Below are 26,720 nucleotides of genomic sequence, written 5' to 3' on the forward strand. Positions count from 1 at the left end.
TGCAGATAGGTGGGTGTCCAGAGAGGGCACAGCATGCAGAAAGAAAGAGAAATTGCAGAAACTGACAGCCAGAGTGTGGCTGCCGTGGGGGTCATGTGAGGGTGGGAGGTATTACTGACAAGAGCAGCCAGGAGCCTGCATGGCACTGGTGCTGCGGGCAGAAGTGAACAGGAAGAGTCTTGGATGCTTGGCAGCCCCAGCGCACAGGCCACTGGCATGGGCACAAGTGTGAGAGTAGACTTTGAGCTGGAGAGGGAGGCTGTGGACCGCAGTCCTGCATGGCCAACTGGGGGCTAGGATGCTTCCTGCCCATCCCTCCCCTGTTGCCCTGGAGCTTACCCCCAAAGTGCTGGGCCCTGGGAGGTCCTTCCTCTGTAGGATGCAGTGGCTATCCGTTACCCTTCACTACCAGGCAGCGCTGCACAAATGGGGGTCCTGTGGGCCCCCTAGGATGAGCCCAGGCCTCCTTGATGGTCAAGGAGTAAATAATGACACTGAGTGAAACTTAGTGCCTGCAGCAGGACCGTGGAGTGGAGTTGTTCACTCCCACCTTGCAGAGGAGGAAACTGAGACAAGGGGGAAGATGGTGGCAGAGCTCACTCAGGCTAAGCCACACACGCTTGTGCTAACACACAGATCCTGTTTTTCTCCCAGTCCTCTGCTGTGGCAGATGAGGAGGTGGGAAAAGCCGAAGTGGCCTTCTGAGCTTTCTGTGTGTAGACTGTGATCATACCCCTGCCAGACAAAGCGCTATAGGCTGCAAAGAATCATTTTTAAAGTTTAGTTATGAAAGGAAAAAAGGAGAGAGAGAAAGACATCTTCCACCAACCGACTCACTCCCAAATGCCCTCAATAGCCAGGGGTGGGCCAAACCAGAACCAGGAACCAGGAACCAACCTGGAAAGCTGTGCGAGTGGAGGGGACCTAACCACTTGAGCCAACATCTGCTGCCTCCTGGGGTTACATTAGCAGGAATCTAGATCTGTACTCCAATATAGGATGCAGGTAGCCTGCCTTGGAAGGAATTTTTGAGGAGGCTCTTCTAACCACCTTTACAGGTGGCTCCTGCCTTTCCAGCTGTAGTAGATTCAGTAGCATATGCCTGTCCCTCATCTGCCATGTCCACTCCCTCCCATAGGACAAGCTGGCTCGGGGGGGGGGCAGCACCCAGACCCTGTGCTCCTCTCGGGGCTCACAGGAGGCAGCAGGGAGAGCGCCCCTGTGAATCCAGGACCAGAACATTGTTACACAGCTCTCACTTCAAGTGGCTTGGAGTTTGGGGTGCCCATTACATGAGGCTCATAGCAGATGGTGGCACTGGTTGTGGTGAGTCATACAGCAATGCAGCTTTGCATCTGTTCTGGGGAGGACAGGTGGCTGTCCCCTCCTATGGGGAAGGGACTGATGGAATCAGCTTCCCTATGGGTGGCCCACTGGTCCCTGAGGGCATTGGGTCAAGGGGTCAGAGTTGATCACTGCTGCTGGCAGACAAGCCAGGAGCCAGAAGGGTGCGGCTGGAGCAGCTGACTAGCATTTCAGCTGGTACGCAGCTCTGCTCCCAAGCTCATTGCCTAGTGGCAGCCTGGCTAGGGTGGACAGCTGACCTCCACCAGAGCCAGTTCCGCTACAAAGTGTGCCCTCTGCTGGACATTTTGGGTACTTTAAAGATTCTTTGCCCTATCCCAGCCCTTGCCACCAAGCCACACAAACCCTATTTGGATAACCTTATTTGTTACCATGCAAGACTGGATCTTCATGATGACCCTGCCCTATCCCCAGCATGCCCCTTTCCTCACTGTTCTATAGGGAAACCTGGACACGTCCCCTTTGGCTGGTCCCAGTAGGATCCAGAGCTGGCTGCAGACCGTGCTGTGAGCACCTGTTCTTCACCCTCAGCGATACCACTCCCCTTCTAGGGAAGCCAAGCACCCTTTTTCTCAGAAGATTTTGTGGCCCCTGACCCCTGCCTGGCTCTAGCTGAGTGGCCGAATTGAGGCAGGTGCATGGTTAGACACAGGTAGGCTACAGACAGGCTGGGAACCACAAGTGTTGCTATGGTGGGCAGCAGGGGTTGCATGAAGCAGTTCTCCCCTGGGCTCATTGTCTCCTTCCTGCCTCAGAAATAGCTCTCTTGGCTTATTCTAACAACATTTTTAGAAGCTTTTTTTTTTTTTTTTTGAAAAGCAGAATTACAGAGAGAGGGAAAGCAATCTTCCATCTGCTGATTCACTCCCCAAATGGCCATAAAGCCAGAACTGGGCTGATCCAAAGCTTCTTCTTGGTCTCCCATGCGGTTGTGAAGGCCCAAACACTTCTGTCCTCCACTGCTTTCCCAGGTGCATTAGCATGGAGCTGGATTAGCAGTGGAGCAGGCAGGACTTGAACTGGGACCCTATGGGATGCCAGTACTATAGGCAGTGGCTTCAGCTACTGTGCCATGGCACTGACCCCACTAGAAACATTTATGAAGCACCCACTTGTTTCACCAGGAATTCAGTGAGGGGAAAGAGCCACAAGTCCTGTGCCTGGTGCTCAGAGTTGGTTGGGATAGGTCAAAGTCTTCCTGCTAAGTTTTTGAATCAGAGGCAGGTCTTCCTTTGACTCAACAGTTTGGGGGAGGCTGAAAAAAAGAGACTTAGTGACTATGACAGGCACACAAAGAAGTTCCAGTGTCTTTGAGAGACTGTCAGAGGAGAGCACTGAATGATAGTGTTGGGGGTAGCTGGCATTTGAGCAGGCCATGGAGCTGTGGGACATTAGGGCTCCAGCAGGGTTGGGGTGGGTGGCACCTTGTCAAGCTGCAGGGGTGGTCATGCAGGGTTGAGTGGTTCCTTAAGGGTCCTGAGAAGCTGATCATCCAGTCTGAGGCCGTACTGGTAGTTGCTGTCTAACCTGAGAGCACCTTGGCTGTTGTCACCAGATCGAGGGGCAAGAATGGAGGCAAGGAACCCCGTGAAGTGCAGGTCACCTTCTGGGAAGAACGGACACATGCTGAATGGTGAGAGTCAGGAATGAACAGTGTGGCTGACCCCTCCAGACACAGAACAGGGAGCTCCAACCCAGGAGGTGGCCAGGAGGGGCTCCTGTCTGAGAAGACTCCAGGGTGTGTGACTTGAGCAGGAGAGCTGAGACTGGGCCAGAGGATGGGGTGGGGGTGATGCAGAGTGACAGAGATGAGGCTTCAGGAGCCCAGAGGCTGTCAGTGCCAGCTACATGGCTCACGACTCTACAGGTCCACCCGGCCATGGTGCTTGGTGCCATGTAGCTTCCTCCCTACCTGTGGAAGCTGCTGGCTACCAGTCTACCCTCCCCTCCCACTGGCCTCCTGACAGCCGCCTGTAACCAGTTCACCAGTCAGGTGGCCAGAGCTTGGGCGGAAGTGGCATGGGTTGTTCATTCTTTAGTCTCTCTCAGGCCAACGCTGAACATCCTCAGGTCCTGTATCCCCCAAGACCCCCAACTGCCAGCTACCCCAGTGCCATTCAGGCAACAACAGTCCCCTGTTTGTCTCCCCATCACCACCAAAGTGGAGGCCTTGTTTGGTTAATTTCTGTTTTGTGGTTTGTTCGGGAGGCTGTTCCAGCAGACCCGAGGGGATGATCCATGGCAATTGTTCTGCGTCTCATTATCTTCCCCCAGCCCGATCATTAGCTCTGATTTTCTGATCGCTAGCTGCTGTTTGTGATGGGTTGTGTGCCATTAATGCCAGCTGGTTCCCTTAAACAGGACCTACCATGCCAGGGAAAGCGAGCTGGCATTCCAAGCCCCCAGTCACTCGGCTTTTAATTTTAATGGGCTCCACCAAATGTTCCAGGCCAAAGGGTCTCCAAGGAATAAGAACAGACGGGCCTGCAGCCCACCCTGGGCTCCTTCCAGGCTAGGTCCTGGGTGCTGGGGCAGTTGGGCCAGGGTTGCAGGCTGGAGAGGACCAGGAGGAGTGGCTCTGTGCTTCCCCTATGTTTATAAATCCCAGCCTGTCCATGCTGATAAGCCCCTGTGGAGCCCAGAAAGAGGAGAGCAGAAGAGACCTGGGACGAGTGCATTGGTTTCTCTCCTCTTCCTCTCCTCCTCCTTCAAAGAAGTGTCTACTTGAAAGGCAGAGTTGCAGAGAGACAGACAGACATACAGAGGCAGTGAGAGAAGTCTCCTACTCTCTGGTTCAATCCTTAGATGACCACAAAAGTTAGGGCTGGATGAGGCCAAACTCGAAATTCAGGTACTCCGTCCTGATCTCTCATGTGGGTGGCAGGGACCTGCTTACCTGGGTTATTTTCTCCCACTTTTCCACATTATTGGAGAACTGGATTGGTGATGGAGCAGCTGGGACTCACAGTGATGCTTATATGAAATGCCAGCCTTGCCAGGTGGTGGCTTTGCATGCTGGACCACATTGAACCCTATTCTCCCTCTTCTTCCTTCTTCCCTGGGGTTGGGGGAGGGTGAGACAAGGAGGGTCATTTACTCCAGACAGGATCACCAGTCCAAACCCAGGGGAATAATGGCTGGCCAGGGAGGGGCTGGCTCCAGGGCAGGTGGGGCAGGGCTGAGGGCAGTGAGTGGCCATGCTTCCTGCTGCCTCCAGCCCTGTCCACACACCCTTCTCCCCGAGGCTGCTGTGGGAAGAGCCTAAGCCCCACTGCCTGCTCGGTCCTGTCCATCTGCTCCATCCTCTCCACCTCCTCCAGCACTTCTTGCCTCTTCCCAAATGAGTGTGCTGGGTTTTGAACTTATAAGTTACCAGGGCAGGGATGGCTCAAGGGCTTGAGCCTCTCAGCGGCAGCTTTGCAACTAGCAGGTTGGAACCTGGCTCTTAACTGGGGAAAGGGGTAACAGGCTAGCCAAAAGCCTGGTAGAGGGACTTCCACTAAGAAGTTCCACTTGCCAGTGTGCTGAGCACCCTCCCTCCTCCTCCTCTTCAACTTGCACACCTGTTCTCTGGCCTCCTTGTCTGCCCTTCTCTTGGGGACAGAGCCACTTCTGAGTCCCTCGCTGCTGACAGCTCGGTGACTTGGGCTTGATGAATGCATCCACATGGCAGGGGCAGCTGGGCCCTGTGTCGCTGGCACCTCCAGAGCCTGCGCTGCTGTACCAAGGCCAGGTGTCTGAGTTGTGGCACATCTCCCACCCCCAGCCTATCCTTGAGTCAGAGGGGAGTGTGTTGACTGGTTGGAGACAGAGTGGCAGCAAGGCACTCAGGAGGCAGGCTGGGTTGGTCAGGCAATCCCCTGGATACCATGGGAACCTGGTAGGCTGGTACTGGCTCATCTTCCTGCAGCCTGAACCCTTCATCCTGTGCTGTACTCCACCTTGACCACTGTCAGTCCCCAGGTTCCCTAGAGGTCATCCTGAGGCAACGACTGCAACCCAGCTCAAGGCCAGAGTTAGTCCTGGGGGTGCAGAGGGACCTGTGGGCTGAGCTGTCAGGGCGGAAGGCATCACATGCCAGGTATGCATCAGGCTGGGAGTCCTGCCATGGCCCTGCTGTCCCCTCTGCTCGGGAAAGTGCTGGCCCCTGTCTGGGGAAGCCGGGGCCTCTGCTCCGTTCCTGACTTGGATGGTGCCTACATTTTGTCTTTTCTGTATCCAGGCCAATGTTCATGCTCTTTCCTACCCCAGATAGTTCTCCCCCTCTGCCGGGCCTAACCTCCTTACCAGCCTTTTGTGATCTCTCCGTACACTTCCTTGATTGTTGGTTCCCATGTTCAGTCCTCATTCACCACTCTAGAATATCTACTGTGTGCCTCTTATTGCAGCTTTGAATGCCAAAGATGAATGAGGCATCATAACCCCTTCCCAGTGCCATCAGCCTCCTGAGCTCAGAGGGGACTGTGGGCTGTGGCGGAGGCATTGGCCATGGGGGAGGGGAGTGGCACTGCCTGGGAGGGCTGACGTCATTGTTACTCGACTCATCGGATTGAATCCTCCTGTGTGTCATAGCAGTGCCCAGTGCTGGATATGCATTCCAACAGCAGCCCTGGGGCAGTGCAGCTCTCACTATCCTTTTGCACCGACAAGGAGACCAAAGCAGAGAGAGCTTGATATGGCAGGGCTAAGACGCTGCCACGGAACTCAGAGGACAGGGCTGTGGTGTGCAGGAGAGCAGTGTCCCATGCCCAGGCACCAGCAATGAAGGCCCCATGGCCAGAGGCTCAGAGAAAACACTGGCATTGAGTGAGTGGGGTGCTGCGAGAACAGGATGGGGTAGGGCGCAGGTTCCAAACGGTGAGGCTACTGTGTGAAGGAGGTAGCACCTCCTTCTGCAGGTCTGGGAGGGTTGGCCTAGGGCTGGGTCCAAGCAAAGAGAGCCTGGTGGCCTGGGTCAGGGAAGGAGCTGGGGTCTGGGAGAAGGCAGGGTGGGAGGCCAGGGCATCCACTATCCCTCAGCCTACTCTGAGCAGCTTGACTTTCCCTTACCTCAAAGGTACAGGGGTCCCTTGTGGGGTTTAGTGGTTGAGGGGGACTGAGGGCTTCCTAACTCACTTTGTTTGCAGACTGTGCCCCCCCCAACAGCAACAGCCCTGCACCTCCTCTGCTGTGTGCATGCACATTTATTTATGCTCTTCCTCCATCCCACAGGCTGGTGAACAGGGAAGCTGGGCACTGGTGTCCTGTCTTTAAAAACAGTTTTGTTTTGAGAAGCACACAGAGAAGAGAGGGAGAGAGGGAGGAAGAGAGGAAGAGAGAGAAAGCAAGGGCACTCCTATTTGCTGGTTCACTCCCCAAAATCTGGTGATGATTCAGGCTGGGCAAGGACCCAGGTTTAAAGCTGGGGGCGAGAAACTCAATCCAGTCACTTGAGCCCTTGAATGCCCCCTCTCAGGGTCCAAGCTGGCAGGAAGCTGCAGTCAGGAGCCAGAGGCACACAGAACGTTGAGGAGATATCATACATCATCGGATGCTGAGGACCTGGCAACCAGGGGTACAGAGCCCCCTCGCACTCTGCTCTTGCTCGCTCAGGCCACTGTAACACCATGTACTTTTTCTGTTGTTCTTCCTCTCCAAGGTGGGCCTTAATGTCCTGGTTCAGAAAGCCAACAAGTTCACCCCAGCTACCCGCCTTCTGGTCCAGAGATTCGTGCCATTCCCTGCTGTAGGTAAGACCTGCATGGTGTGCAGATACGCGTGTCATGCATAGGCAGGGGGGAAGTACTGGGAGGGGCTAGCAGAAAGCCAGATGCCCTTCTACAACCCTCCAGTGGGCTACAGCTGGAGGAACTGGAGTAAAACATGCACGTGTGAAAGAAAAGATGACGGCCATTCTGCTTTCAGTGCAGGAAGTCGTAACCTGGGATCAATAGACAGAATGTGAACTTGAGTGGGAAAGCCACTGACTCTAACCTCTAACAGAATTCTAACATTTCCTTGCATGGGGAATGTAGGCAGCCAAGCATGGCAGGAAGCAGTCCCTGTGCCTCTGTCCCCGGTAGAAACCACACATGTTACCAGCTCATGCTACTGTTGTTAAGAAGATCTTAAGATGTCGTCTGTGCTCATTGCTCATTCAAAATTATTTTTACAGAGATATATGTATATATATTTGTAAGGCAGTGTAAGAGGAGGGAGAGAGAGAGTTCTATCCACGTCCAAAATCACTACGATAGACAGGACTGGGCCAAGTCGAAGCCAGGAGCCTGCAATTCCATCTGAGTCTCCCATGTGGGTACAGGAGCCCTCATAATTGAACCATCTTTTGCTGCTTTCTCAGTTTGTCAACAAGGAGTGGACTGGAAATGGAGCACTATGAGTTGAATGGGCTCTCGCATATGGGGTGCCAGCGAAATGGGTAGCAGCTTAGTTCACTGCTCCACAATGTTGGTCTCATCAAACTTGAATACTTTGGTAGACCTTGTTATCTCATTCACCAGGAAGTACATAAATGTAAAAAGCACATCTATTACCAAATCATTAACATTTTCTGATGACCCAGTTGACTACGATCTCGTAATCCTCTGCACTTTGGTTCTATGCCCTCAGAATCATTGCTACTGGGGGTGCACAGGTTCCAAGCCTCAGAGTCCGGCAGCCCTTTCCTCATTCTCAGGTGGTTGTGGGGTGCATATTCTGTGTGTACAGGCATTCCTCTGGCTTTCAGCCAAGTCTCAGTTGGACTGGATCTATGAGCCAACAACAGGTGCTCTGGTCCCAGATCCTGGTGATGCCACAAAGACAGGCCTGGTTCTTTTAGAAACCTGTGCCTCCCTGTGCAGTTCTCTCAAAACTGAAATACATAACATTGAGAGCAACATGAGGCAGTTCGGTCTGTTGTCACAGGAGAAGTACAGGGGCACCTTAAAAACTAGTAGCAAATGGAATGAAAAGATAAGCTTCCTTTGATGCAAACCAAAAACAGGCATTCAGGCACATCCAGGATCTTCAAAATGATCATGGAAAATGAATATTAGAAAATGAAACTTTTTGCATCAAGATAAGCTCATCTTCAGTTCCATCTTCCCAGTAATCTTTGAAATCCCCTCAGAAAGGAGGTACTGGAACCATCACGATGGAGTCCCCAGCTAGTTCCACAGGACAAAGACGGGACTGGCCCCGCATGGGCCTTAGGTCCTGTCACCTCCCAGTGTCAGGCTCCCAGTCTGAAGTTGGGAGATAGACCCAGGCCCAGGTGCTGGTCCTGTCCTTTACCTACGGGCCTGGGCCGGTACCCAAGCTTGGGCGTAGGCCTCAGGTGACCCCGAGGTCCCAGAGGAGCTCACGAGGCTGTGGACCAGGTGGCATGGAGGGAAAGTGCTCCAAGCCACGGACTGCTCCTGGGAGGAGGGGGAGGTCGTTCCTGTACAGCCCCACCTTCTCTGTGCCCCAGAGGCTAATGAACTCCAGAACCTACCCCCGCCTGAGACTCTGCCAACCCAGATAATTGCTATAGCAACTCCACACTTTTAATGAACTCTCAGCTATTTCTGTCGCGGGCCATTAATGGAATAACTCTTTAGATGTGACTTTGTTAAGGGGCCTAATTGAGCAAACGTGGCTGCCCAACTGGTGTCGGGCTGGGGGTCAGAAGCAGCCTGGGCAGGGGGCAGCCTCCAGCTGCACTGGACTGGATCCGAGGCTCAGGGTAGATGTAATCTGTCTCAGGCCAAGCTGAAGATAAGAACTTTGCCAGGGGCCCATTCCAGCCCTTCCCAGCTGCCATCTTGCTGTGTGACCTTGGGGTGTATGTAACCTCTCTGAGACCCCTTTAGGAGAAGTCTTAGACCCTCTGGCCTCTGGGCACCAGATGCACTACCCTCCCGTCTTCTCACTAGGAAGGCACTTTCAGGCTGCCCACACAGGTCCAGCCATTGGCAGGTGTCAGAGGACCCTGGGTATCCCCAACCAGCTGCACAGGTTGCACACAGCATGCTTTGCAGCCCTAGCAACCATAGCTCACCAGGATTCTGGGAGAAGTAGGCCCTTGCTGCTCACCTCCTTAGGCCCAGCTGTCCGAGTCTTGGCTGTGTGCTGGCCTGCTTGCCACCCTTGACCTCTATCTTTCCTCTCCCCCGTGCAGGCTTCCAGACTTCCAGGCTTCCATGCCTCTGGTTTCCCCGGCCCATCCCAATCCCAGTTGCCCAATGGTCGGTTGTTGACTGACCTGGTTACTACTGTGTGAGATGAGTGGGTGTTCCCTCTCTTTCAGGGACTCAATGACCCTCTGGTCTCCTCAGACCTCAGGCTGTCCAGCCCCTGCCCTTGACCACTCTGCACCATACCCCCAACACCCTGGCCAGGACCCAGGATGTCTGAAGCACATGACATGCTGATGGAGCCTAGGTCCTACGCCGTACTCCTGCCTTTTGATACAGGCTGGACCGGGGCCTGGCCAGCATTGACAGCTGCTGAGATACTGGCTCAGGATGTGCTTTCCCTTGTAGAAGGCACTTTGCTTTGCAGGTCTCTGGCAGCGTGGAGAGGCAGGACCGCTGGAGTATAGTGACACGGGAAGTACTTGGATGGAGTGGAAGTGGAGGAATGAAGCTGTCATGCTGGGAGGGGTGTGTGTGTGTGAGTATGGCAGGGTTCCTAAGCAGGCTGCTGTCCCCTGTGATGCCCACCTTCACAGGCAACTGTCACTTAAGCTCTGGGAGAACAGGAGGCTCCTGGGAATCTGTGGCTTCCCACCCTTGGTGCTCCTGCCCAGCCTGAGGCCTGGGAGAGCAGAATGCCTGGTTCCTGCACCTCTCCCATATCTCCTCCTCCAGGAATGGAACCTTTCCTCCCCAACGGGGCCTCCTGGCCAACCGCCTTGGGTCTCCCCTGGGTTTGCAGAGTCCCACACTCCCAGGGGCGGCACAGCTCTGCGAATGACCCCAGCAGGCCTCCCTTCTCTGCCTTGCTCTGTGCTGGGAGGACCAATAGGCAGGGCTGCCATTTCCCATTTTACAGGAGAATAAACAAATTCAGTCTTGCTGAAAGTGGCATGGAGCTGACCAGAATAGGCCAGGACTTTTTTCAGGCCCACCTGGGTGACCCCTAGCCTCCCTGGAGCTGGGAAATAGAGGGGCACGAGTCCAATCGCTGTCTCCAGATGTTCCCTGGGTTTTCAGGTGGGGGCATGCGTTCATGTGCTCAGGTGTATGTGTACCTGATGTGTGCACTCCTGAGCGTGCCTAAGCCTTGGCATGCCGGCCGCAGCTTGCCGCACCCCAGTCTGGAGCAGCAACCACGTGGGAAATCTCCGTTTCTATTTCTAACCGACGATGTCAGCAAAGACACTGAGCCCGGGCGCATGTGTGCTGGCATCAGAATCGATTGGGGACTGGTAATTAATTTGTTTAGACCTTAATTAATTCTCCAGTTCTTTCTTATTTGTGGACTGTCACGCTTAATTGTGTTCAGGAGCTCGGGCTCGGAGCAGGCCCTCCATTAACTGCCATGTGGCTGCGGGGCGGAAGTTAATGGTGTGGGAAGCTGGGCAAACAGCGTAATTAAAGGTCAGGAGAGGAGGCCCTGGAGGACGGCCCCCTCCATCCAGGCCCAGCACCCCCACCACAAGCAGACACCCTCGATGTGTTGGCCCAGTGACACCATGGTTTCCCCCTGGCTGAAGCCCCCACCCCACCATTCCTAATAGATGTGTCTCTGGCTAGTGCCCCTTGGAGACACACACCTGGCCCTCCTCTGGCTGGTGACATGCCCATCGTTCCTCTCCCAAGACTTCCCTGGAAGGCTGTGTGTGGGGCCCATCTCCTAGAATGGAGTCGGCTGTGGGAGGAGGGTGACCAGATTCTAAGATTCTCCAGCATTCCGGACATTTAGTCTGGATTGTTTTCACTTGTCAGGAGCCTTCTTGAGTGATCTGTTCCTGGCAGCTGACTTTGCAATTCAGAAATGCCCAGTCCTGAGTTGATGACACTTCTATATGGGTTGTGAAACACGCCCAAACTCTCTAGCTATTTAAAAGAAACTGCACTAGTCCACACTGCCTCTCTGGAGGAAAGTGCTAGGCTACCCACTCGTGCTTGATGATCATCTCTTTAATGGAAAGGGGTTGGGTTCTGCAACTCCCGTGTGAAATGTTATACGTAAAGGTTGGACAGGGACACTGTAAATACACAGCCCTCCCTGGCAGAGCAGTAGAGCCTGCCCAAGGTGGCTGTGCCGAAGCAGAGCACGAAGCTAAGGGCTAAGGCTGGAAGTGGGCTTCCACTTTGTTGCTGACACTTTGTTGTGATTTAAGCTGCTTAACAAGTGCTCATGCTACCTGCAAAATAGAGGGAGGAAAGAAGAAGAGAGAGGGAAGGAGGAGAAAGAACAGAGAGGGAAGGAAGAAAAAGCAGAGCGAGGATGGGAGGACAACAGTGTCTTTGCCCTTGAAGAGGAGGAAGTGGAATTGAGGAACATTTGTCCAACATCAATCTGGGTCCAGATTGGGAACTCAGTTCTTTTGGTAGCTTCTATAGAGGGCTTTTCTTGTTGAATGAAAATGGCCCTTTCTTTTCCTCATAGGACATAATTGTGGTAATGAGTTAAGCAACCTTATTTCTCTGCCCCAGAACCAGTCTAGTGTAGCCTTGGCAGTTTAGCTGCATGCCTGCAGTGGTATTGGTCTCTGCCCTGTGTGTGTCTATGTGCAGTGGAGCCAGGCCTACACAGGTGTGAGGTCACATGAGGCGGTCACATGTGTATGCTGCTCTGTAAATTGCCTTATTAACTTCCCTGTGAATTTTAGGCAACTTTCTGTGGCAGTTGTAAAATTCTAACTTACCCTTTTTAGCAGCCACAGTAGCTTATGCCACGAATTTCTTTTTTGGTTATGAAACAATTCAAGCACATAAAACATGGAGGAAATAGAGAGAAAAAAATCTTAGATACTTTCAAAGTTCTTTATGCCTTCCACCTTCTTGCTTCTGGTTTTCTTTCCTCTGGGAAGACCACTGACCTGGGGATCCATAAATCTGCGCGTAGGTTTTGTGTTTTATCATCGATGCCTGCACCATCAGCAGTCCACTTTACTTTTACCTGCCTTCAAAGTCTGCCGTCACTATCATGCCATACCTATCCTTCGGAAGCCTTATTACGGTCTTGAGCTGTATCCACAGGAATGCCCAGTCACACATTGTCTCAGGGATTGTGTATGTCCACAATTGATTAATGGGAGATACTTAGGTTGTTTCTGTTGTCTCCATTTTATATACAAAGTGCAGCACTCTGCCCTGATACCCATGCCCACATGCACACAAGGAAGTTTCTCTTGGGCAGGCCTACTCACTGGGGAGCTTAGGGCAAAACATAGATTAGGGCCCAGTCTATTTGGTCTTGGTTGTGCAGCCAATGGGGAGAATCACCAGCCTAGAGACAGGGCCCAGAGTGGGGTGGCCAGGTTAGAGGGAGGATACCTTAAAAAAAAAATTTAAGTAAATTTAAAAATTAAAAAACATACATATATATATTACTTTTTTAATTGAAAGGCAGAGTTAAAGAAAGAGTGAGGAGTGACAGAGAAGTTTTCCATCTGCTGGTTTACTCCCCAGTTGGCCTCAAAGCCTGTGACTGATGCAGAATGGAGTCTGGAGCCTGGAACTCCATCCATGTCACATATTTGGGTGGCAGGAGCCCAGGCACTTGGGCCATTTTCTACTGCCTTTCCAGGTGCATTAGCAAAGAGCTGTGTTAGAAGTTCATCAGAAGGGACTCCAACTGATGCTCGTATGGTATACTGACATCACACGTGGTGGTCTAATGTGCTGTGCCACACACCAACCCCTTCCTTGATTTTGAAAATTGTATCTTTTTTCTCAATACTTTAAAAAGCTTTTTCAAATTGAAAAAAATTTGATGGATTGGAGGGGCTAAAATGGGCAGAAACCCTTGGGTCAAACTGGCTCAATAATAAACATTTATGACTTTACTGAGAGCAAGTCTTGGCAGAGGGAGGCATCCAGCACTTTGTCATTATAACAAAATGGCCAAGGCAGGCTCTTTTTATGGAGAAAAGAGGTTTGCTTAGTTCAGTTTCGGAGGTTCAGAGATGTAGGGCTGGAATCATCTCAGCTCTAGTGAAGGACTCAGAGCCATTGTTAATGAGAGCTACTGTGGGAAGAAGCAGGCCCCTTCTCCACACAGGAAGCCAAAGGGAACTTCAGAACTGGTGCTTCCCCAATCCCATGGCAACTGCCTGAATCTCTGGTCCCGGTGACCCAAGTGCCTTCTGAGAGGCCCCTCCTTTTAAAGGTTCCACATCCTCTCCCAGTAGCACCATTCTGAGAACCAGCTTCCAGCATATGGGATGACAGTTCATATTACCTGCTTCCCTCTCCCTGCTCTGCCAGGGGTGCTGCTTCTTTCACAGTTGTGAGATGGAATATGCGATTGTGAACATCGGAGTCACAGGATGAAGGCTGACTTTGTGTTACCCCTTCTCAGTTGGGAGGAGACACATGGAGCATCCTAGACCAATCACTGGTGAGAAGAGAGCCAGTGCTATTGGTTTGGACTAATCTTTTGGGGGTGCAGTACCTGTTGGGAGTCGATCACCATGACCATGCGTACCAGTGACCCTGTGTCTATCATCTGTCTTCCCAGTTTCCCATTTCTCATAATAATGCTTTATCAGTAAGTCCTGAATGTCGTATTTTTCAGATGGCTCACTTATAAGATGTGTTCATGTAATAGGCTTGTTGAGAGGATCAAAGTGTAATTACTGGGTCTTGGCAGGAGTAAACAAGCATTCAATATAGGTCATTCTCTTCAGTAGCACAGGGTCGGTGTCCAAAGCCTCCCTCATCCTCCCCGTTCCCTTAAAAAAAAAAAAAAAAAGACTTATTTGAAGTCAGAGAGAGAGAGCGAGTGCATGAGCATGAATGTTCTTCCTCTGCTGGACTTCCCCACCTTTTCTAATTCCATCTTGGAACTCTGCTTTTTGTAATCTTTGCTTTTAATCTTGATCCTTTTAACCCTTTTAAGACTGACAGTGTCATGCCAAAGCATGTTCAAGAATATTGGGACTTTTCTGTATTTCCTATGTGGTTTCACTTGTGGTTCCATTTTTTTCTTTACTTGAAGGAAAAAAAAATCCCGAAGTTAATCAGCTTCTTTAGGAAGTGTGTAACATACGAGTATAGATACCTAAGTATGGGACGTGCGCCAACCCCTGCTGGCTTTAACATTTTTTTTTTTACATCTTCAAGAAGTTTGGCATTTCTTTGAACTTTTTAGGTAAGTAAAACATAATTGCATTCTCCTGGTGAGAGCGCAAATAACCTAGAGGGATTGAGTGTGGGGAAAAGAAGGCGACAGTCTTTCTACTTTCCCCTGTCCAAGGAACCCAGGGCAGGAGGCACGAGCTGCCACACCTGACCTCTGCATTGAGGCACAGGTACATGCGTGTCTGTTAGCTGCAGGCCTTCCCCGTGGTAAACCAGCACGGACACAGTCAGTAGTTTTTTCTCACTTAGCAGTTTGTTTTGGAGATCCTCCTGTGTGAGCTGCCTAATGGTGGACATTTAGGTTGTTTCTAATTATTTGCTCTTACAAACAGCGCTATAATTACCATCCTTGTAAATGTCTCTTTGTGCATATGGGCAAGCATTTCTTTAGGGGAGCTATCTATGGTTTGGCAATTTCTACTGCCTTTAATTGCATTGCCTGGTATCTGGCAGACGATCTTCTGCATGTACAATAACTTTTCATGTCCATACACCATTATAGTGTAAGTTTGAAAAAGATGTTTTAGGCAACAATTAGGAATCTAAGTTTAAGTTCAAAGTCTGTGTGGATTGGTGTGGTCAGCTAAGGTGACTCTTGAGCAAGAAGCTATCTGCATGCAAGGGTAAGTCAGATGTGATTGGCAGCTGAGTTGGGCAGCAGGCAAGCCTCCCCACCCGCCTCAGCCACCCCCATGTCCGTGGAGAGCACGCCATGAGTTCTTACTACATGCAAATATAGGGAAAATATGTCTTAAAACTGAGGAGCTGTGGGGTATGATTCTCCCTGTAGCAGTAGTCTGTACCCCGTCTCCGTGTCGGCCTGCTCTTTCCCTCGGGAGTTGCTGCCATTGCCTTCCCACCAGTTCATCCCCTCCCATTGCTGGGTTTGTGCAGCTGGCCAAGGACCCAGTGTTGATCCGTGTGTTCAGACACTCGCTCCCCTGTGGTCTCCTTTCCGAGATCTTGCTTGCACGTCTGTCCTCTCCGCGGCTCCTTCTTCTTGCCCACGCAGTCCCTCTCACGCGGGCTGCTTCATTAGCTGTTCACAATCTGCATGATTTTGCATCGCAATGGGTTGGATGTGAGAACATCTGCAGCAGTCAAGAACACATTTTTCTCAGGACTTGACACTAAGCTTGCAATCAGCATGTAGTGCTCTCTCGCCCTCTCCCTCTCCTTATCCCTCTCCCTCTTTGCCTCTTTCTCTCTCTCACTCGGTGACATCTCCCAGCATTGCTCCAGCATCACTTATGCCTGAGTCTTGAATAGCGTCAATCTGAGTTGAAAATGTGCCAGCTTTCTTAACAATATCACCAACAGACTGTTTAATTAACCTGATGATACTGTCACTAATAGATCTTGGGGTGGGCATTGTGGCACAGCAGGTTAAGCTCCTGATTGGGATGCCAGCATCCATGTCAGAGTGCCTGGATTCAAGCCTTGGCTACCTTGCTTCCAATCCAGCTCCCTGTTAATTCATTCTGGGAGGCAGAGGATGGTGGTTTGAGTGCTTGGGTCCCTGCCTCCCCTGCAGAAGACCAGGATGGAGTTCCTAGCTCCTGCCTTCAGCTTAGCTCAGCCCTGGCTATTGCTACCACATGGAGAAGGAACCAGCAAAGAGACCAGTCTGTCTTCGGGCTCTGCCTTTCAGAGATGAAAAGAAACAAAATGTAAAATGGATAGTACCAGTCATTGTCGGTGTGTTAGGAAGCAGAGCCACAGCCACGGTGGTACAAGGCTTCCCTTACCATCTGTTTAGGCTGTGTCGTTAACCTTGGGAGCTGGATTTGCCAGGAGTGGGAGAGGAGGAGTGGCTAGGAAAGGCTTGAAGGGCATATAGCAGAATCAAAGGTTCTGGATGAGACCACAACCAGGAAACCACTGTAACCACTGGCATTCTCACTGCTCTGAGGCAGACATGCCCACTAGCCCGTGTGTACAACAGATATTCAAGAGTGAAGACGACCCGGCAGTGAACAGAGGAGCACGTGTGGCCTGAAGTAGCCCGCTCCCTGGGAGGACCTGGGTTGCTGGCATTCAGATGGGACTCTAGGCTTTTCTGTCTTTTTTCCACCCAGGAAGCTTAGATGAGACAGGATCATCATCACTCCCAAAAGCTGTTGGATGATAGAGGCTGGGTCTTCACTCACTTTCATGCTCCATCCACCTTTTTTCTCGAGTGGTTTTGTGTTTGACCCTGCGTCTGGGCCTGCATCAGCTAGCCATGTTTCATAGTGAGAAATTCCTGGTCCGCCTCTGACTCTACACTCCTAATTATCTCCTCCACAGACACACACATTGCTGCTGCCCCTGACTCTGCCAGGGTCCAGCACAGGGCCTAACTTACGTGTGAGCTCAGCCAGCACCCAGGGAGTGGTGGAGATCTAAACGCTGTCCCGCCGATCCCAGCCAGGGATGCCAAGCTGAAGGAGCTGGATGGCAGCTGTTCCCCCAGCTCCTTTAGTTGCCTAGTCAAGTTGGCCTTAAGGGGATGTGAAAGCCGTGGCTGTGCTCCTGTAACATTGCCCTTGCTGGCACAGGGACTGAGCTGGTGTAATGGAAGGGCTTCTCAGAAGGCAGAGAAACCCGCTGTCCCCTCCATCCCTTGGGTCTTCTGGAAACTGAGGTCCTGCCACCACCCCAACCTGGTGGGTGGGTGGGGGTGCGTGTGCAGAGCACTCCTACTGCCACTAGAGGGCAGTTTGCTAACAGAGGCTTGTGCTGGCTTCGCAAGGCTGTTCTGGGGGCTCACCTTTGGGAGTGAACAAGAAAGGACAGTCAGCTATGGAATCTAACCCAGATGGCTCTCAACCCAGCCTCTTGACCCCTCCTTTAGGACATTCCCTGGCTACTCCAGATTTCCTTACCCTCAACCCTCAGTGTCTAGCTGTGATCGAGATAAGAATCTCTCCTAGTCAGTCCTGTTGACGTTTGGGGCCACAGAACCCTTGGTTGGAGGGTCTGCCTGATCTGAAGTAGTCTGTTGTGAGCATTGTACAGTGTTAGGCAGCTTCCCCGGGGCCACCCCCAGTTGCCAGTGCACCCCACCCCCACCCCAGATCATGATCTTCACAACAGATTTCAGACGTGGCCAAGTGTCTGTCAAGAAGGCACTGTTTATGTCGGGTGTGTGCACCTGCTGTGACGAGAGGGACGAGAGGCTGAGGCCCAGCCACAGAGTCTGCTGCCTCGGTCCTCACCATAGAGTCGTGTGCAGTGGGAGAGGCTCGGAGATGGCACGTTTGCTCTGAACACATTTAGAAGCGCATTTGGTCTCCCAAACTATGCACAGCCTCTCGGTCTCCCCCTCCCTGCGTGTCCCTCCTGCATCCCACATGACTGAAACAGAAGGTGGAAGCTCAGAGCCCTCTGGGTCCCAGGCCCCCCTCACCTGCAGAGCCCCATCTCCAGCTGCACGGACCCTGGACCACTGGGCTCCCAGTCATTGGCTCAGGCCCTGGCAGCATCTGTGCTGCCTCCCACTGCGCCTGCCCACCAGGCCCCACCGCCCTCCAGCTCCCCAAACCCTGGTGCCTCCCCCAACTGGAGGGAGGGGGAAGCAGCAGGTGTTGATGCTAATCAGTGTTCACAGCCCAGAACTGCAGTCGCTCCCAGGCTCACACACTCCCCAAAATTAAACACTCATTATACAAAATTAATTGACATTAATTAGCAAAAATTAAAACTTTAAACACAGCAAGGCGCTTTGGGGGGAGAATGAAGCAGCCGGGCTCTGCATTTGTCACCCCCACTCCCCACCCACCCACTACCCCCGTGTCCCCCCAATTTTATTCTGAAACAGGAGTGGAGGAGTTCAGGTGAGGTCAGCACCCACACCCCACCATGCATCCCAGGTGAGGGGAAGCTGCCAGCTCATGGGTGAACCCTGGACTCTGCACCCAGTGCTTAACTAAGGAGTCAGGAGTCCTCCTTTCAGCTTAGGTCCTCAAGGTCTCAGCTGAGACATGGCACAAGGCTTCTGACACAGGGGCAAGGCTGACCTTGACTTGTCTGCCTCCTCCACATCTCTTAGCTGCTGGTTGCTCAGAGGTTTCAGTTCCTTTGCCTTTCCACCCTGTCCTGCTTGACTGTGTGACCTCAGATCCATCCCTCCCCCTCTCTAAGCCTCAGTTTTCCATCCATATGATGAGGGGGCTGTGCTTGGTGAGCACAGAGGTTCCTGTCTGCTCTGGAACCTGCTGTCAGGGAAGTGTATCTCTGGCAAGTTGATTCATTGTGAGACACAAGGGACCAAGTGTGAGTGCTGACATCCTCAGAGGCCAGAGAGGCTGGAGGTGCTGACAGTGAAACTTCCAGCCCCAGGGACTGTCTTCAGGCCAGGGAGGCTTGCACTAGCAATGTTACACCCCAGAAGGGAAGGAAGCCACTGTCGGGCTGCTCCCTCGTTCTCCACCCCAGCTCACCAGGTGCCCCCAGACCTCTCCCCAGGCCAACGGGCAGGTGGACCACAAAGCTGCACCTTCCCCACCTTGCCTGCTGCATCTGCTCTTTGTCCAGAACCTGGAGACCCCTCTGACTCCTGCCCCCTGCACCCCTCTCTCTCCAGCCAGTGCCAACATCTGCAACGTGGTCCTGATGCGCTATGGCGAGCTGGAGGAAGGCATTGATGTCCTGGATGCTGACGGCAACCTCGTGGGCTCCTCCAAGATCGCAGCCAGACATGTGGGTTGCCTGGGGGCTTGGAATGGGGCCGGGGGCAGGGAGGGAGGGAGGGAGGGAGGCCATGGTGGAGACCAGCAGCAGGGAGGGGCATGACTTCCTCTCAGCACATTTGCTCCTCCTCCATGGTTGCAGCCTTGCTTCTCCCCACCCTCTCCCCCTATTCCTACTGTAAAACTCTTCCATCTCTTATCCCAAGCTCCCAGGACCAGGCTGTTCCTGGGGTCACCTCACCCAGAGCAGGTGCTAATTGGTGAGGGTAGAGGTGACTTTCCCCAGAGCCTCCTTCTCTGTTCCCGGGTCCCAGGGCCCCACTGTGCTGGGCCTTTTTGGGTAAGGAGAAGGCATGGAGGTGTGAGTAGTTTGTGGTCTGTGTTGCCAGGTGCCTGTGCAAGTGCTGCTCGGTGGGGGTGGGAGGGTGAGGCATTAAAGTTTTCAGAGCCCGCAGCATTGGTGTACAGCAGAAAGCCTCACTCTCACCCCTGGCTTCACTGGCCTGGTCCACTCTGGCCCTTGAAATTGCAAAGCAGAACATCCAGTCCATTTGTACATGTGCTGGTGCTCTCCCAGCCACCTTGCTGATGGCACAAGCGGCTCATCCTGCCACCCTGAGTGCTGGGACTGGTGGGGGGGCAGCCCCCAGGAGACTGAGCATCCGCCTGTGTGACAGCCATTCAGGAAGAAGCCCCTCTCAAGTCCCAACCTTCTCTCCCCACCAGTCTCAGGATGGGCTTGGGAGGGCAAGAGGTTGGATGCCACCCTGTTCCTGTTTTGGAGGCTCAACGTCCCCATAGCATACCCACACCCATTCAGGAGACTGAGTGAGATCTTCCAGGCCTCCCTGATGCTAAGCATAGCACCTGGGAACCTGTAAGGGTATAACTCCCACAGTGGCCAGCGCAGAACTCCCTGTGACCCTTGGGGGGAGCCCATGGAGAAGGCCTCAGGCACACAGCATGGAAATGCTGTGGGTCCCTTGCAGAGGTGACTCCAGAGCTTTTGCTTTGAACCCTTGTCCAAAGGAAAGTTGACACCCCAGGGTCACAGTCCCTAAGGCTTGCAGCCGTAGCTAGCTGTGCTGGCTGTCCTTATGCTGTCTTAGGTTAACCGTATGCTTCAGGGATGCTGGCCCCTGTACCCAGGCCTACACCCACCCCAACATGCAGCAGAGCCTAGAATCTGTTCTTCTCGGATGTGTTTGGTGACAAGATGGAGCTGGCAGTTTCCTGTCATTCTGAAAAATCTTGCCTAGCCAGATGCACTCAGTACCCGGCTAGGGATCAATGCCAGGAGGATGATAGCCACCACTGGACCCTTCTCACCACAGCCTCTGCTTGCTTCCTCCTCCCCTAGGCCCTGCTAGAGACGGCGCTGACACGGGTGGTCCTGCCCATGCCCATCCTGGTGCTCCCCCCAATCGTCATGTCCATGCTGGAGAAGTGAGTGGGGGCAGCCGGGACAGAGGGGAGGCCAGCTAGGGGTAAAGCACAAGGAATTGTGGGCAGCCTAGCCCAGGTTGTTGCAGGGGCTGGGAAGTGTCCTGCTCTGTTGTCAGCTTCTACCAGACACTGCTACCCTGCCCTGCACTGCCCTGAGGAGCTGGTCATTCTGGGTGCATGTGTGTATGTGTGTGGGGGTGTGCCTGTGTGTGTGTGTGTATACACACATTCTTAGTGAATAGTGCAGGACCATTTTTGAAGACAGTCTGATGACTCTGGAGAGAAGACTCGGTTTGGAGCTGGTGCCTACCACAAGGTGAGCCACCTCCTCACGGAGCCACACTTTCTCCCCTGTAAAATCAAAATTGTCGGGCCCGGCGCGGTGGCGCAAGTGGTTAAAGGTCCTCGCCTTGCACGCCCGGGATCCCATATGGGCGCCGGTTCTAATCCCGGCAGCCCCGCTTCCCTTCCAGCTCCCTGCTTGTGGCCTGGGAAAGCAGTCGAGGACGGCCCAAGGCTTTGGGAACCTGCACCCGCGTGGGAGACCCGGAAGAGGCTCCTGGCTTAGGATCGGCGTAGTATCGACCCGTTGCGCTCACTTGGGGAGTGAATCATCGGATGGAAGATCTTCCTCTCTGTCTCTCCTCTCTGTATATCCGTCTTTCCAATAACAAAATAATAAAAATAAATCTTTAAAAAAAAAAAAAAAATCAAAATTGTCATAACTCCTCTGCCTCCCCCAGAAATGTCTCTTTCATATTTTTTACTTGAAAGGCAGAGACACCGAGAACTCCCATCTATTGATTCACTCCTCAAATGCCCACAATGGCTGGGTCTGGGCAAGGGCCAGGGCTAGGATATGGGAACTCAACCCAGGTCTCCCGAGTGGATGACAGGAATCCAATTGCTGAGGTCATCGTCACTGCTTCTTGCCAGGGTCTGTATTGGCAGGAAGCTAGAGTTAGGAGCTAGAACGGGATACTGAACCTGGGGACTATGGTGTGGGACTTGAGTTTGCCACCTACTGGGTTAAACTCCCAATCCCTCAAAGGTGTTTCTAAGAACCCAGATTTGTCCTGGCTTTAAAAAATTCTATTGTGATGCATCAAGTTAAGCCACCACTTGCAGTGCTGGCATCCTGTATAAGTGCTGGTTCTAGTATCTTCTGTTGTGCTTCCAATCTAGCTCCCTGCTATTGCACTTGGGAAGGTAGTGGGAGATAACCCAAGGATTTAGGCCCCTGCCATCTGTAGGAAGAGACCAGATGGAATCCCTTGCTTCTGGGTTTGCCCTGGACCAGCCCCAGCCATTGCAGCTTTTGGGGGAATGAAACTATACATGGAGAATCCCTCCATCTCTGTCACTTTGCTTTCAAGTAAATAAATACACCAAATCCTGAGCAATAATGAAGGAGATATAAATAGCACCAAGAATAAAGTGATTTTATTCTTTACTGGTATGAGGTTGAGTAGGGAGAGGGGCAGCAGGACAGACCCTTGTATGGGTCCAACAGTCACTGAGATTTAGAGTAGACCTAAGAGAATGGCACAGGTTGTGGAAGGACCGCTGGGTGCGGGTATCCTGGAGGTGCCAACAACCTGGGCTCCCCCTGCCACTCTGCCTCTGAGGGCTACAGGTCTGATTGGCATGTGGTTGGGTTTTGCCAATCCTGAAACTGGGAAAGGCCTAGCTGTTGGCAGCCTGTGTTTTTATGGGCGAGTTGGGTAAGTGCCCTGCCTGGGTCAGCTACAGAGGGAGACTAGGACCGGTATGCACCAGGGCCAAGGTGACCTTGACAGGAGGTGGCACATGGGCCCTGAAGCCATAGCCAGTCTGCAGGGAGGAGCACTGGATGGCTCTGAGAGCAGAGTGGTGTTCTGTAGGAGCGGGGCCTCTGTTGGGCCAGGTGGACACCTATTGCTTGGACACCAAAGCAAAGCATGTTCATGGCAGTCAGGGCCGAAGGGTGGTGGGTACCCATTCAGGCGGTAGCTCCTCGGGTTCTTAAGAAGAGGGGGTCCGAGGCAAGAACATGGCACTTTGAGAATTGGGATTTCAGGATAAAAAACAAACCTGCAGCAGAATTGCCAGGCTTCAGGGGAGCTGTCACCTTTGTACCCCTGAGTCTTGGAAGTCACGGTCCCCTTGTGAACCACACACCTGTAAGCAACACAAGGCTGGAGCCTCCATCCTCCAGACCGCAGGATCCAGAGCCCTGGCTCTGGGACACAGCTCCCTGTATGCTCATGATACGCTGAGACTCAGCCCTCCTGTGACAAGTTCTGCGAAGCAGCTGCACTCGTCACAGAAGGGTATCAGGGGCGACAGAAGCCCAGGACTCGGTGGGAGCCTGGCCCTCCCGGCTCAGGATGTGAACCCATGGATGAGAGATTTCCAGCCACAGGCAAGGAGCCTCATCTGTCCGGTCCACTGGCCCTGCACTCCACCCTAGGCCTGCTGGGATCACTGGGCTAATGTGCAGCTGGTCATCTCATGAGGAAGGGCAGGACCAGTGTTTAACTTCCTCTGCCTCTGGATGTTGCCTTTCTGGTATGTTCTGCCCTTTACCCCTGTAAACTATGAGCAGGAGGAGCCGGGAAAGCTGGGTCAGCCCACCCATGCCATCCAGGAGCTGTTCCATAGGAACCATGAGTTGTGGCCCCTTCTCACTCAGCTCTGAGTTGCTTTAGCAGAAGATACAATGATGGCTGGCATCTTGTTGATTTGATGGCTTAATCTTGGCTTTGTGTGTCACAAGGGGTTCAGGTTATTCTAATTCTGAATCTCCATTGCCTAGGATCTGCCTCCTGTCTGGGTGTCTGAGATCAAGTCCCATGTAGTCCAGATTAACCTCTGGGGCTCCTGGCAGCCATGTGTATGCTTGATTCCTGCCTGGAACTTTTGAGACATTGGAAAGAAGAAAAGAGTCCAGCCCAAGTTGTACCAGGAATATCCGGATGAATGAGGGTCTCAAAGTTGCTCACTGCACGATGAGGTGGTGGGACAGGCAAAGCTGCCTGGCAAAGTGAGCAGAGATTACTGGTAGGAAAATAAAATCTGGGTTCCTGCTTCCTCACTTCTGCCCATCTGCTGTAGTCAGGGAGCTTCCCCAAGCCTCCGTTTCCCTCCTAGAATATGTGGACACTATCCTTTCCTCAACGGGCTCACTGGACCTTTGCCATCGACAGCTCCTAAAGCACTTGGCAGAGACCATAACAAGTGGCCTTTGGACATCTGGGGTGATGGTTCAGGGCCTGTGCTGAGAAGGCTGATGGGGGAGGTGCTTCCCCATCCCCATCCCCCCAGGGAGTACCAGGTGGGTCTGAGAGTCCAGATAGCCTGGCAAAAAAAAAAAAAAAGACAAAAGAACACTTACAAAGCAGCCTCCTTGCAAATTAATGGAGTGCAAACTCACTGTGCTGCTGGTGCTGAAGGAATGCACAGCAGTGGAAGGGGGGAGGGGACCAGCTGTTGTGTGGCAGTCCAGGGGCTGGGACCAGGCTGGCTCCACCTCTGATCTCAGTTCCTCCTTTCCAGGCCCCTGGGTTTCCTGATGGGAGGAGAAAGCAGGGGCTCATCCTGGAATGAAAACTAGGAAGCCAGGACTCACGGCCCAGACCTAGGCTGCCTTCTTGGACAGGTCCACAGGCAGGTGCAGGGAGCAACCTCTGTGGCCCCTGCTGCTTGCCCTGCCTTCCTGCAGCAAGAGCTTAGCAGCCAGGCCAAGGAGGAAGCTGGCTTCAGAACCAGAGCTGGGATCAGCCTCCTCTATCCCTGCTCACCAGCTCAGAGGCAGAGGTCTGTGCTGGACCAAAGAGGCTGTGGCTTGCTCACTCAGCCCTGTATCCCTGGCCTTGCAGTGTGAGAGGGCTGCGGAGGCACCAAATGGCGTCTAACCTGGGTCAGGGTACAGACCACATCCTGGTTGTAGGTCCCCGAGTCCGCTCCCACAGCCTCCATCTCTCTCTGGGATCCGGGTCTTTCCTCTCTCTCAGGCATTTGCACATCTCTCCATCTGCATATTTTAACTCCCCCAGCTGCCTTTCCAATCCCTTCCTGCCATTTCCCTCTCTTCCTCCCCTCCCCCAGCCTGCTGTGTTCACTCTCCTGCCTGCTTTCTCTGGGCTGGGACTCAAGTCTTCCTGCTTAGCCATAGCCTCGGGTCTCCCTCAGCTAAGACTGAGCTGGGGTTTCCTGGCCTGTCTTCCCAGTGCAGACTTCAGCCAATCACACTAGAAATAGGCACCAAGGCACCACCCTTTATTGAAGGGGAACTGTTGGTGTGCCTAGCAGAAAGCTTTGAGGATCGAGCCCAGGTATGCCCCCTCTTCTACCTAAAAAGAGCTTTATTCTTCTCCAGTCACCCATAAGTGACCCCTAGGGCGGTGCCTCCAGGGACACCATGCCCCCTCCTGCCACTGCTGATGGCCCCAAGTTCTGCTTGTCGTGCAGCAGAACTTGACCTGCAGTTGTAAGCCTCCTGGTTGGCTTTAGGCTTACACCAGTCCCTCCAGGCGCCTAAGGATACCTTGAGTTGAGCCCAGTGAGGGTGTAGGGCATGTGAGGCCTAGCCTGGAAGAGCATGAGTGTGAGCCTGAACCAGGTACCTCTGTCTCTTACTCTTGTCATGTAGCTTCATCCAAGCTTCACTCATCAGTTGGACAGGCTGCGTGGTCTGCACAGCAGGAAACCACAGCAATCACACAATCACCAGGCATCAATTGCATTACTGTGAGACCATGAGCATGCAGAGACCATGTCTGATGCCGGCTGAGCCCAGGGTGGGGGGTGGAGGGCTCTTGGAAGTGTGGGTTCTTACCCAGCTGTACAGGCTACCCTGGGACACACTTGGGTTTGAGAACTGCTGCTGCCTGGTTAGGGCCAAGTACTCTTGGGATTCTTGCCTTAAGAGGTGAGGATGGTCACACTGCCTTCGTGTCGCCTACCTGTGGCCATGGGGTGGCCCTGCTCTCCTGAGGGAGGGGCAAGAAACTGACCTGAACCCTTTTGGCACCAGGAGATGGTCACATGGAAGCAGTTACGGAGGCCAGGATGGTACCAGGCAGACAGTGAAGGCTACTGGCTACCTAGGTCCTGGACTTCACCTTGAGAGAGAATCCAGGAGTCAGAGGACAGGAATAGTGAGCAGCAAGTGTTTTCTTGAGAAAATGAGGATGCATACTCCACAGCTAAGTGGGGGCCATGTTCTGTGTTATATGAGCAGGTCAATGGAAGGAGGGCAGGGGGCTGCTTCTACTAGGGCAAAACAGTCTTGGCTTTCCTAGCGGGTAGGTTGCGATTTCTGGAATTTACTACCTCTTTTTGCTCCTTACATGGTCTGGTGTTCCCTATTTAGGAAACTGACACATGTGTTAGTTAGTATGCTAAAGCATCACAGTGAGTATATGATGTTATAGAGTCCATCTAGCTTAGCATTGGCCCCCAGTATCAGCCTGGTCCAGGAAGGGAGCCTGTTTACGTTTAAAGCACGGCGAGCCACAGCCGAATCCTACAGACTGTGAGATAATACACACTCCCCTCAGGGGGCTTCATTTCCCTCTCTGTCTCCAATTTGAGTGTCCATAAAATGCCCCCTTGCACGTAGTCCAGTTGTCCATCCCGCTGGCACTCCCGGGGATCCCCAAGTGGATGCTTGTGATCTGAGCTTCAAGAGGCAGCTGCTAAGTTGTGCAGAGTGGACAGCTGTGGTGAACATGGTGAAGGTATTTGAGGTTGCTGGTGTGACTCCCACTCTCTATCTGTGGAGCTTGTTTTGTCCTGGAGCTTAGAAGACCCTTGGATCCTAGAGGGAGATTTTCCATATTCCCCCTGGCCCCAGAATGGTTCCTCATGGGTGCCAGCTAGAGTGGGCTGGAGGCAGAGCTGGCAAAGGGGCCTGCAGAAAGGGAGCCAGAAGCAGCTTGAGGCAGTGGCTTTTCCAAGGAGTCAGGAGTTC

General features: G+C 52.9%; 1 protein-coding gene across 5 annotated transcripts in view; it reads left to right on the top strand.

Annotated features, from left to right (window-relative positions):
* SFXN5 (sideroflexin 5) overlaps positions 1-26,720 on the top strand; it is a 95,750-nt gene that overhangs the window by 51,372 nt on the left and 17,658 nt on the right. For 2 of the 5 annotated variants that reach the window (XM_040993225.1, XM_040993226.1), the window contains 3 exons: positions 7,004-7,094; positions 19,213-19,328; positions 20,679-20,764. The exons of 1 other annotated variant lie outside the window; for it this stretch is intronic. In XM_040993225.1, coding sequence (XP_040849159.1) covers positions 7,004-7,094; positions 19,213-19,328; positions 20,679-20,764 — 293 coding nt within the window. The remainder of the gene's footprint in view (positions 1-7,003; positions 7,095-19,212; positions 19,329-20,678; positions 20,765-26,720) is intronic. 2 more of the 5 variants (XM_040993228.1, XM_040993227.1) reach the window with 2 other exon arrangements.

This window comes from Ochotona curzoniae, unplaced genomic scaffold, assembly GCF_017591425.1.
Source record: "Ochotona curzoniae isolate NIBS_2020 unplaced genomic scaffold, NIBS_Ocur_1.0 contig_883, whole genome shotgun sequence".
Lineage (NCBI taxonomy): Eukaryota > Metazoa > Chordata > Mammalia > Lagomorpha > Ochotonidae > Ochotona > Ochotona curzoniae.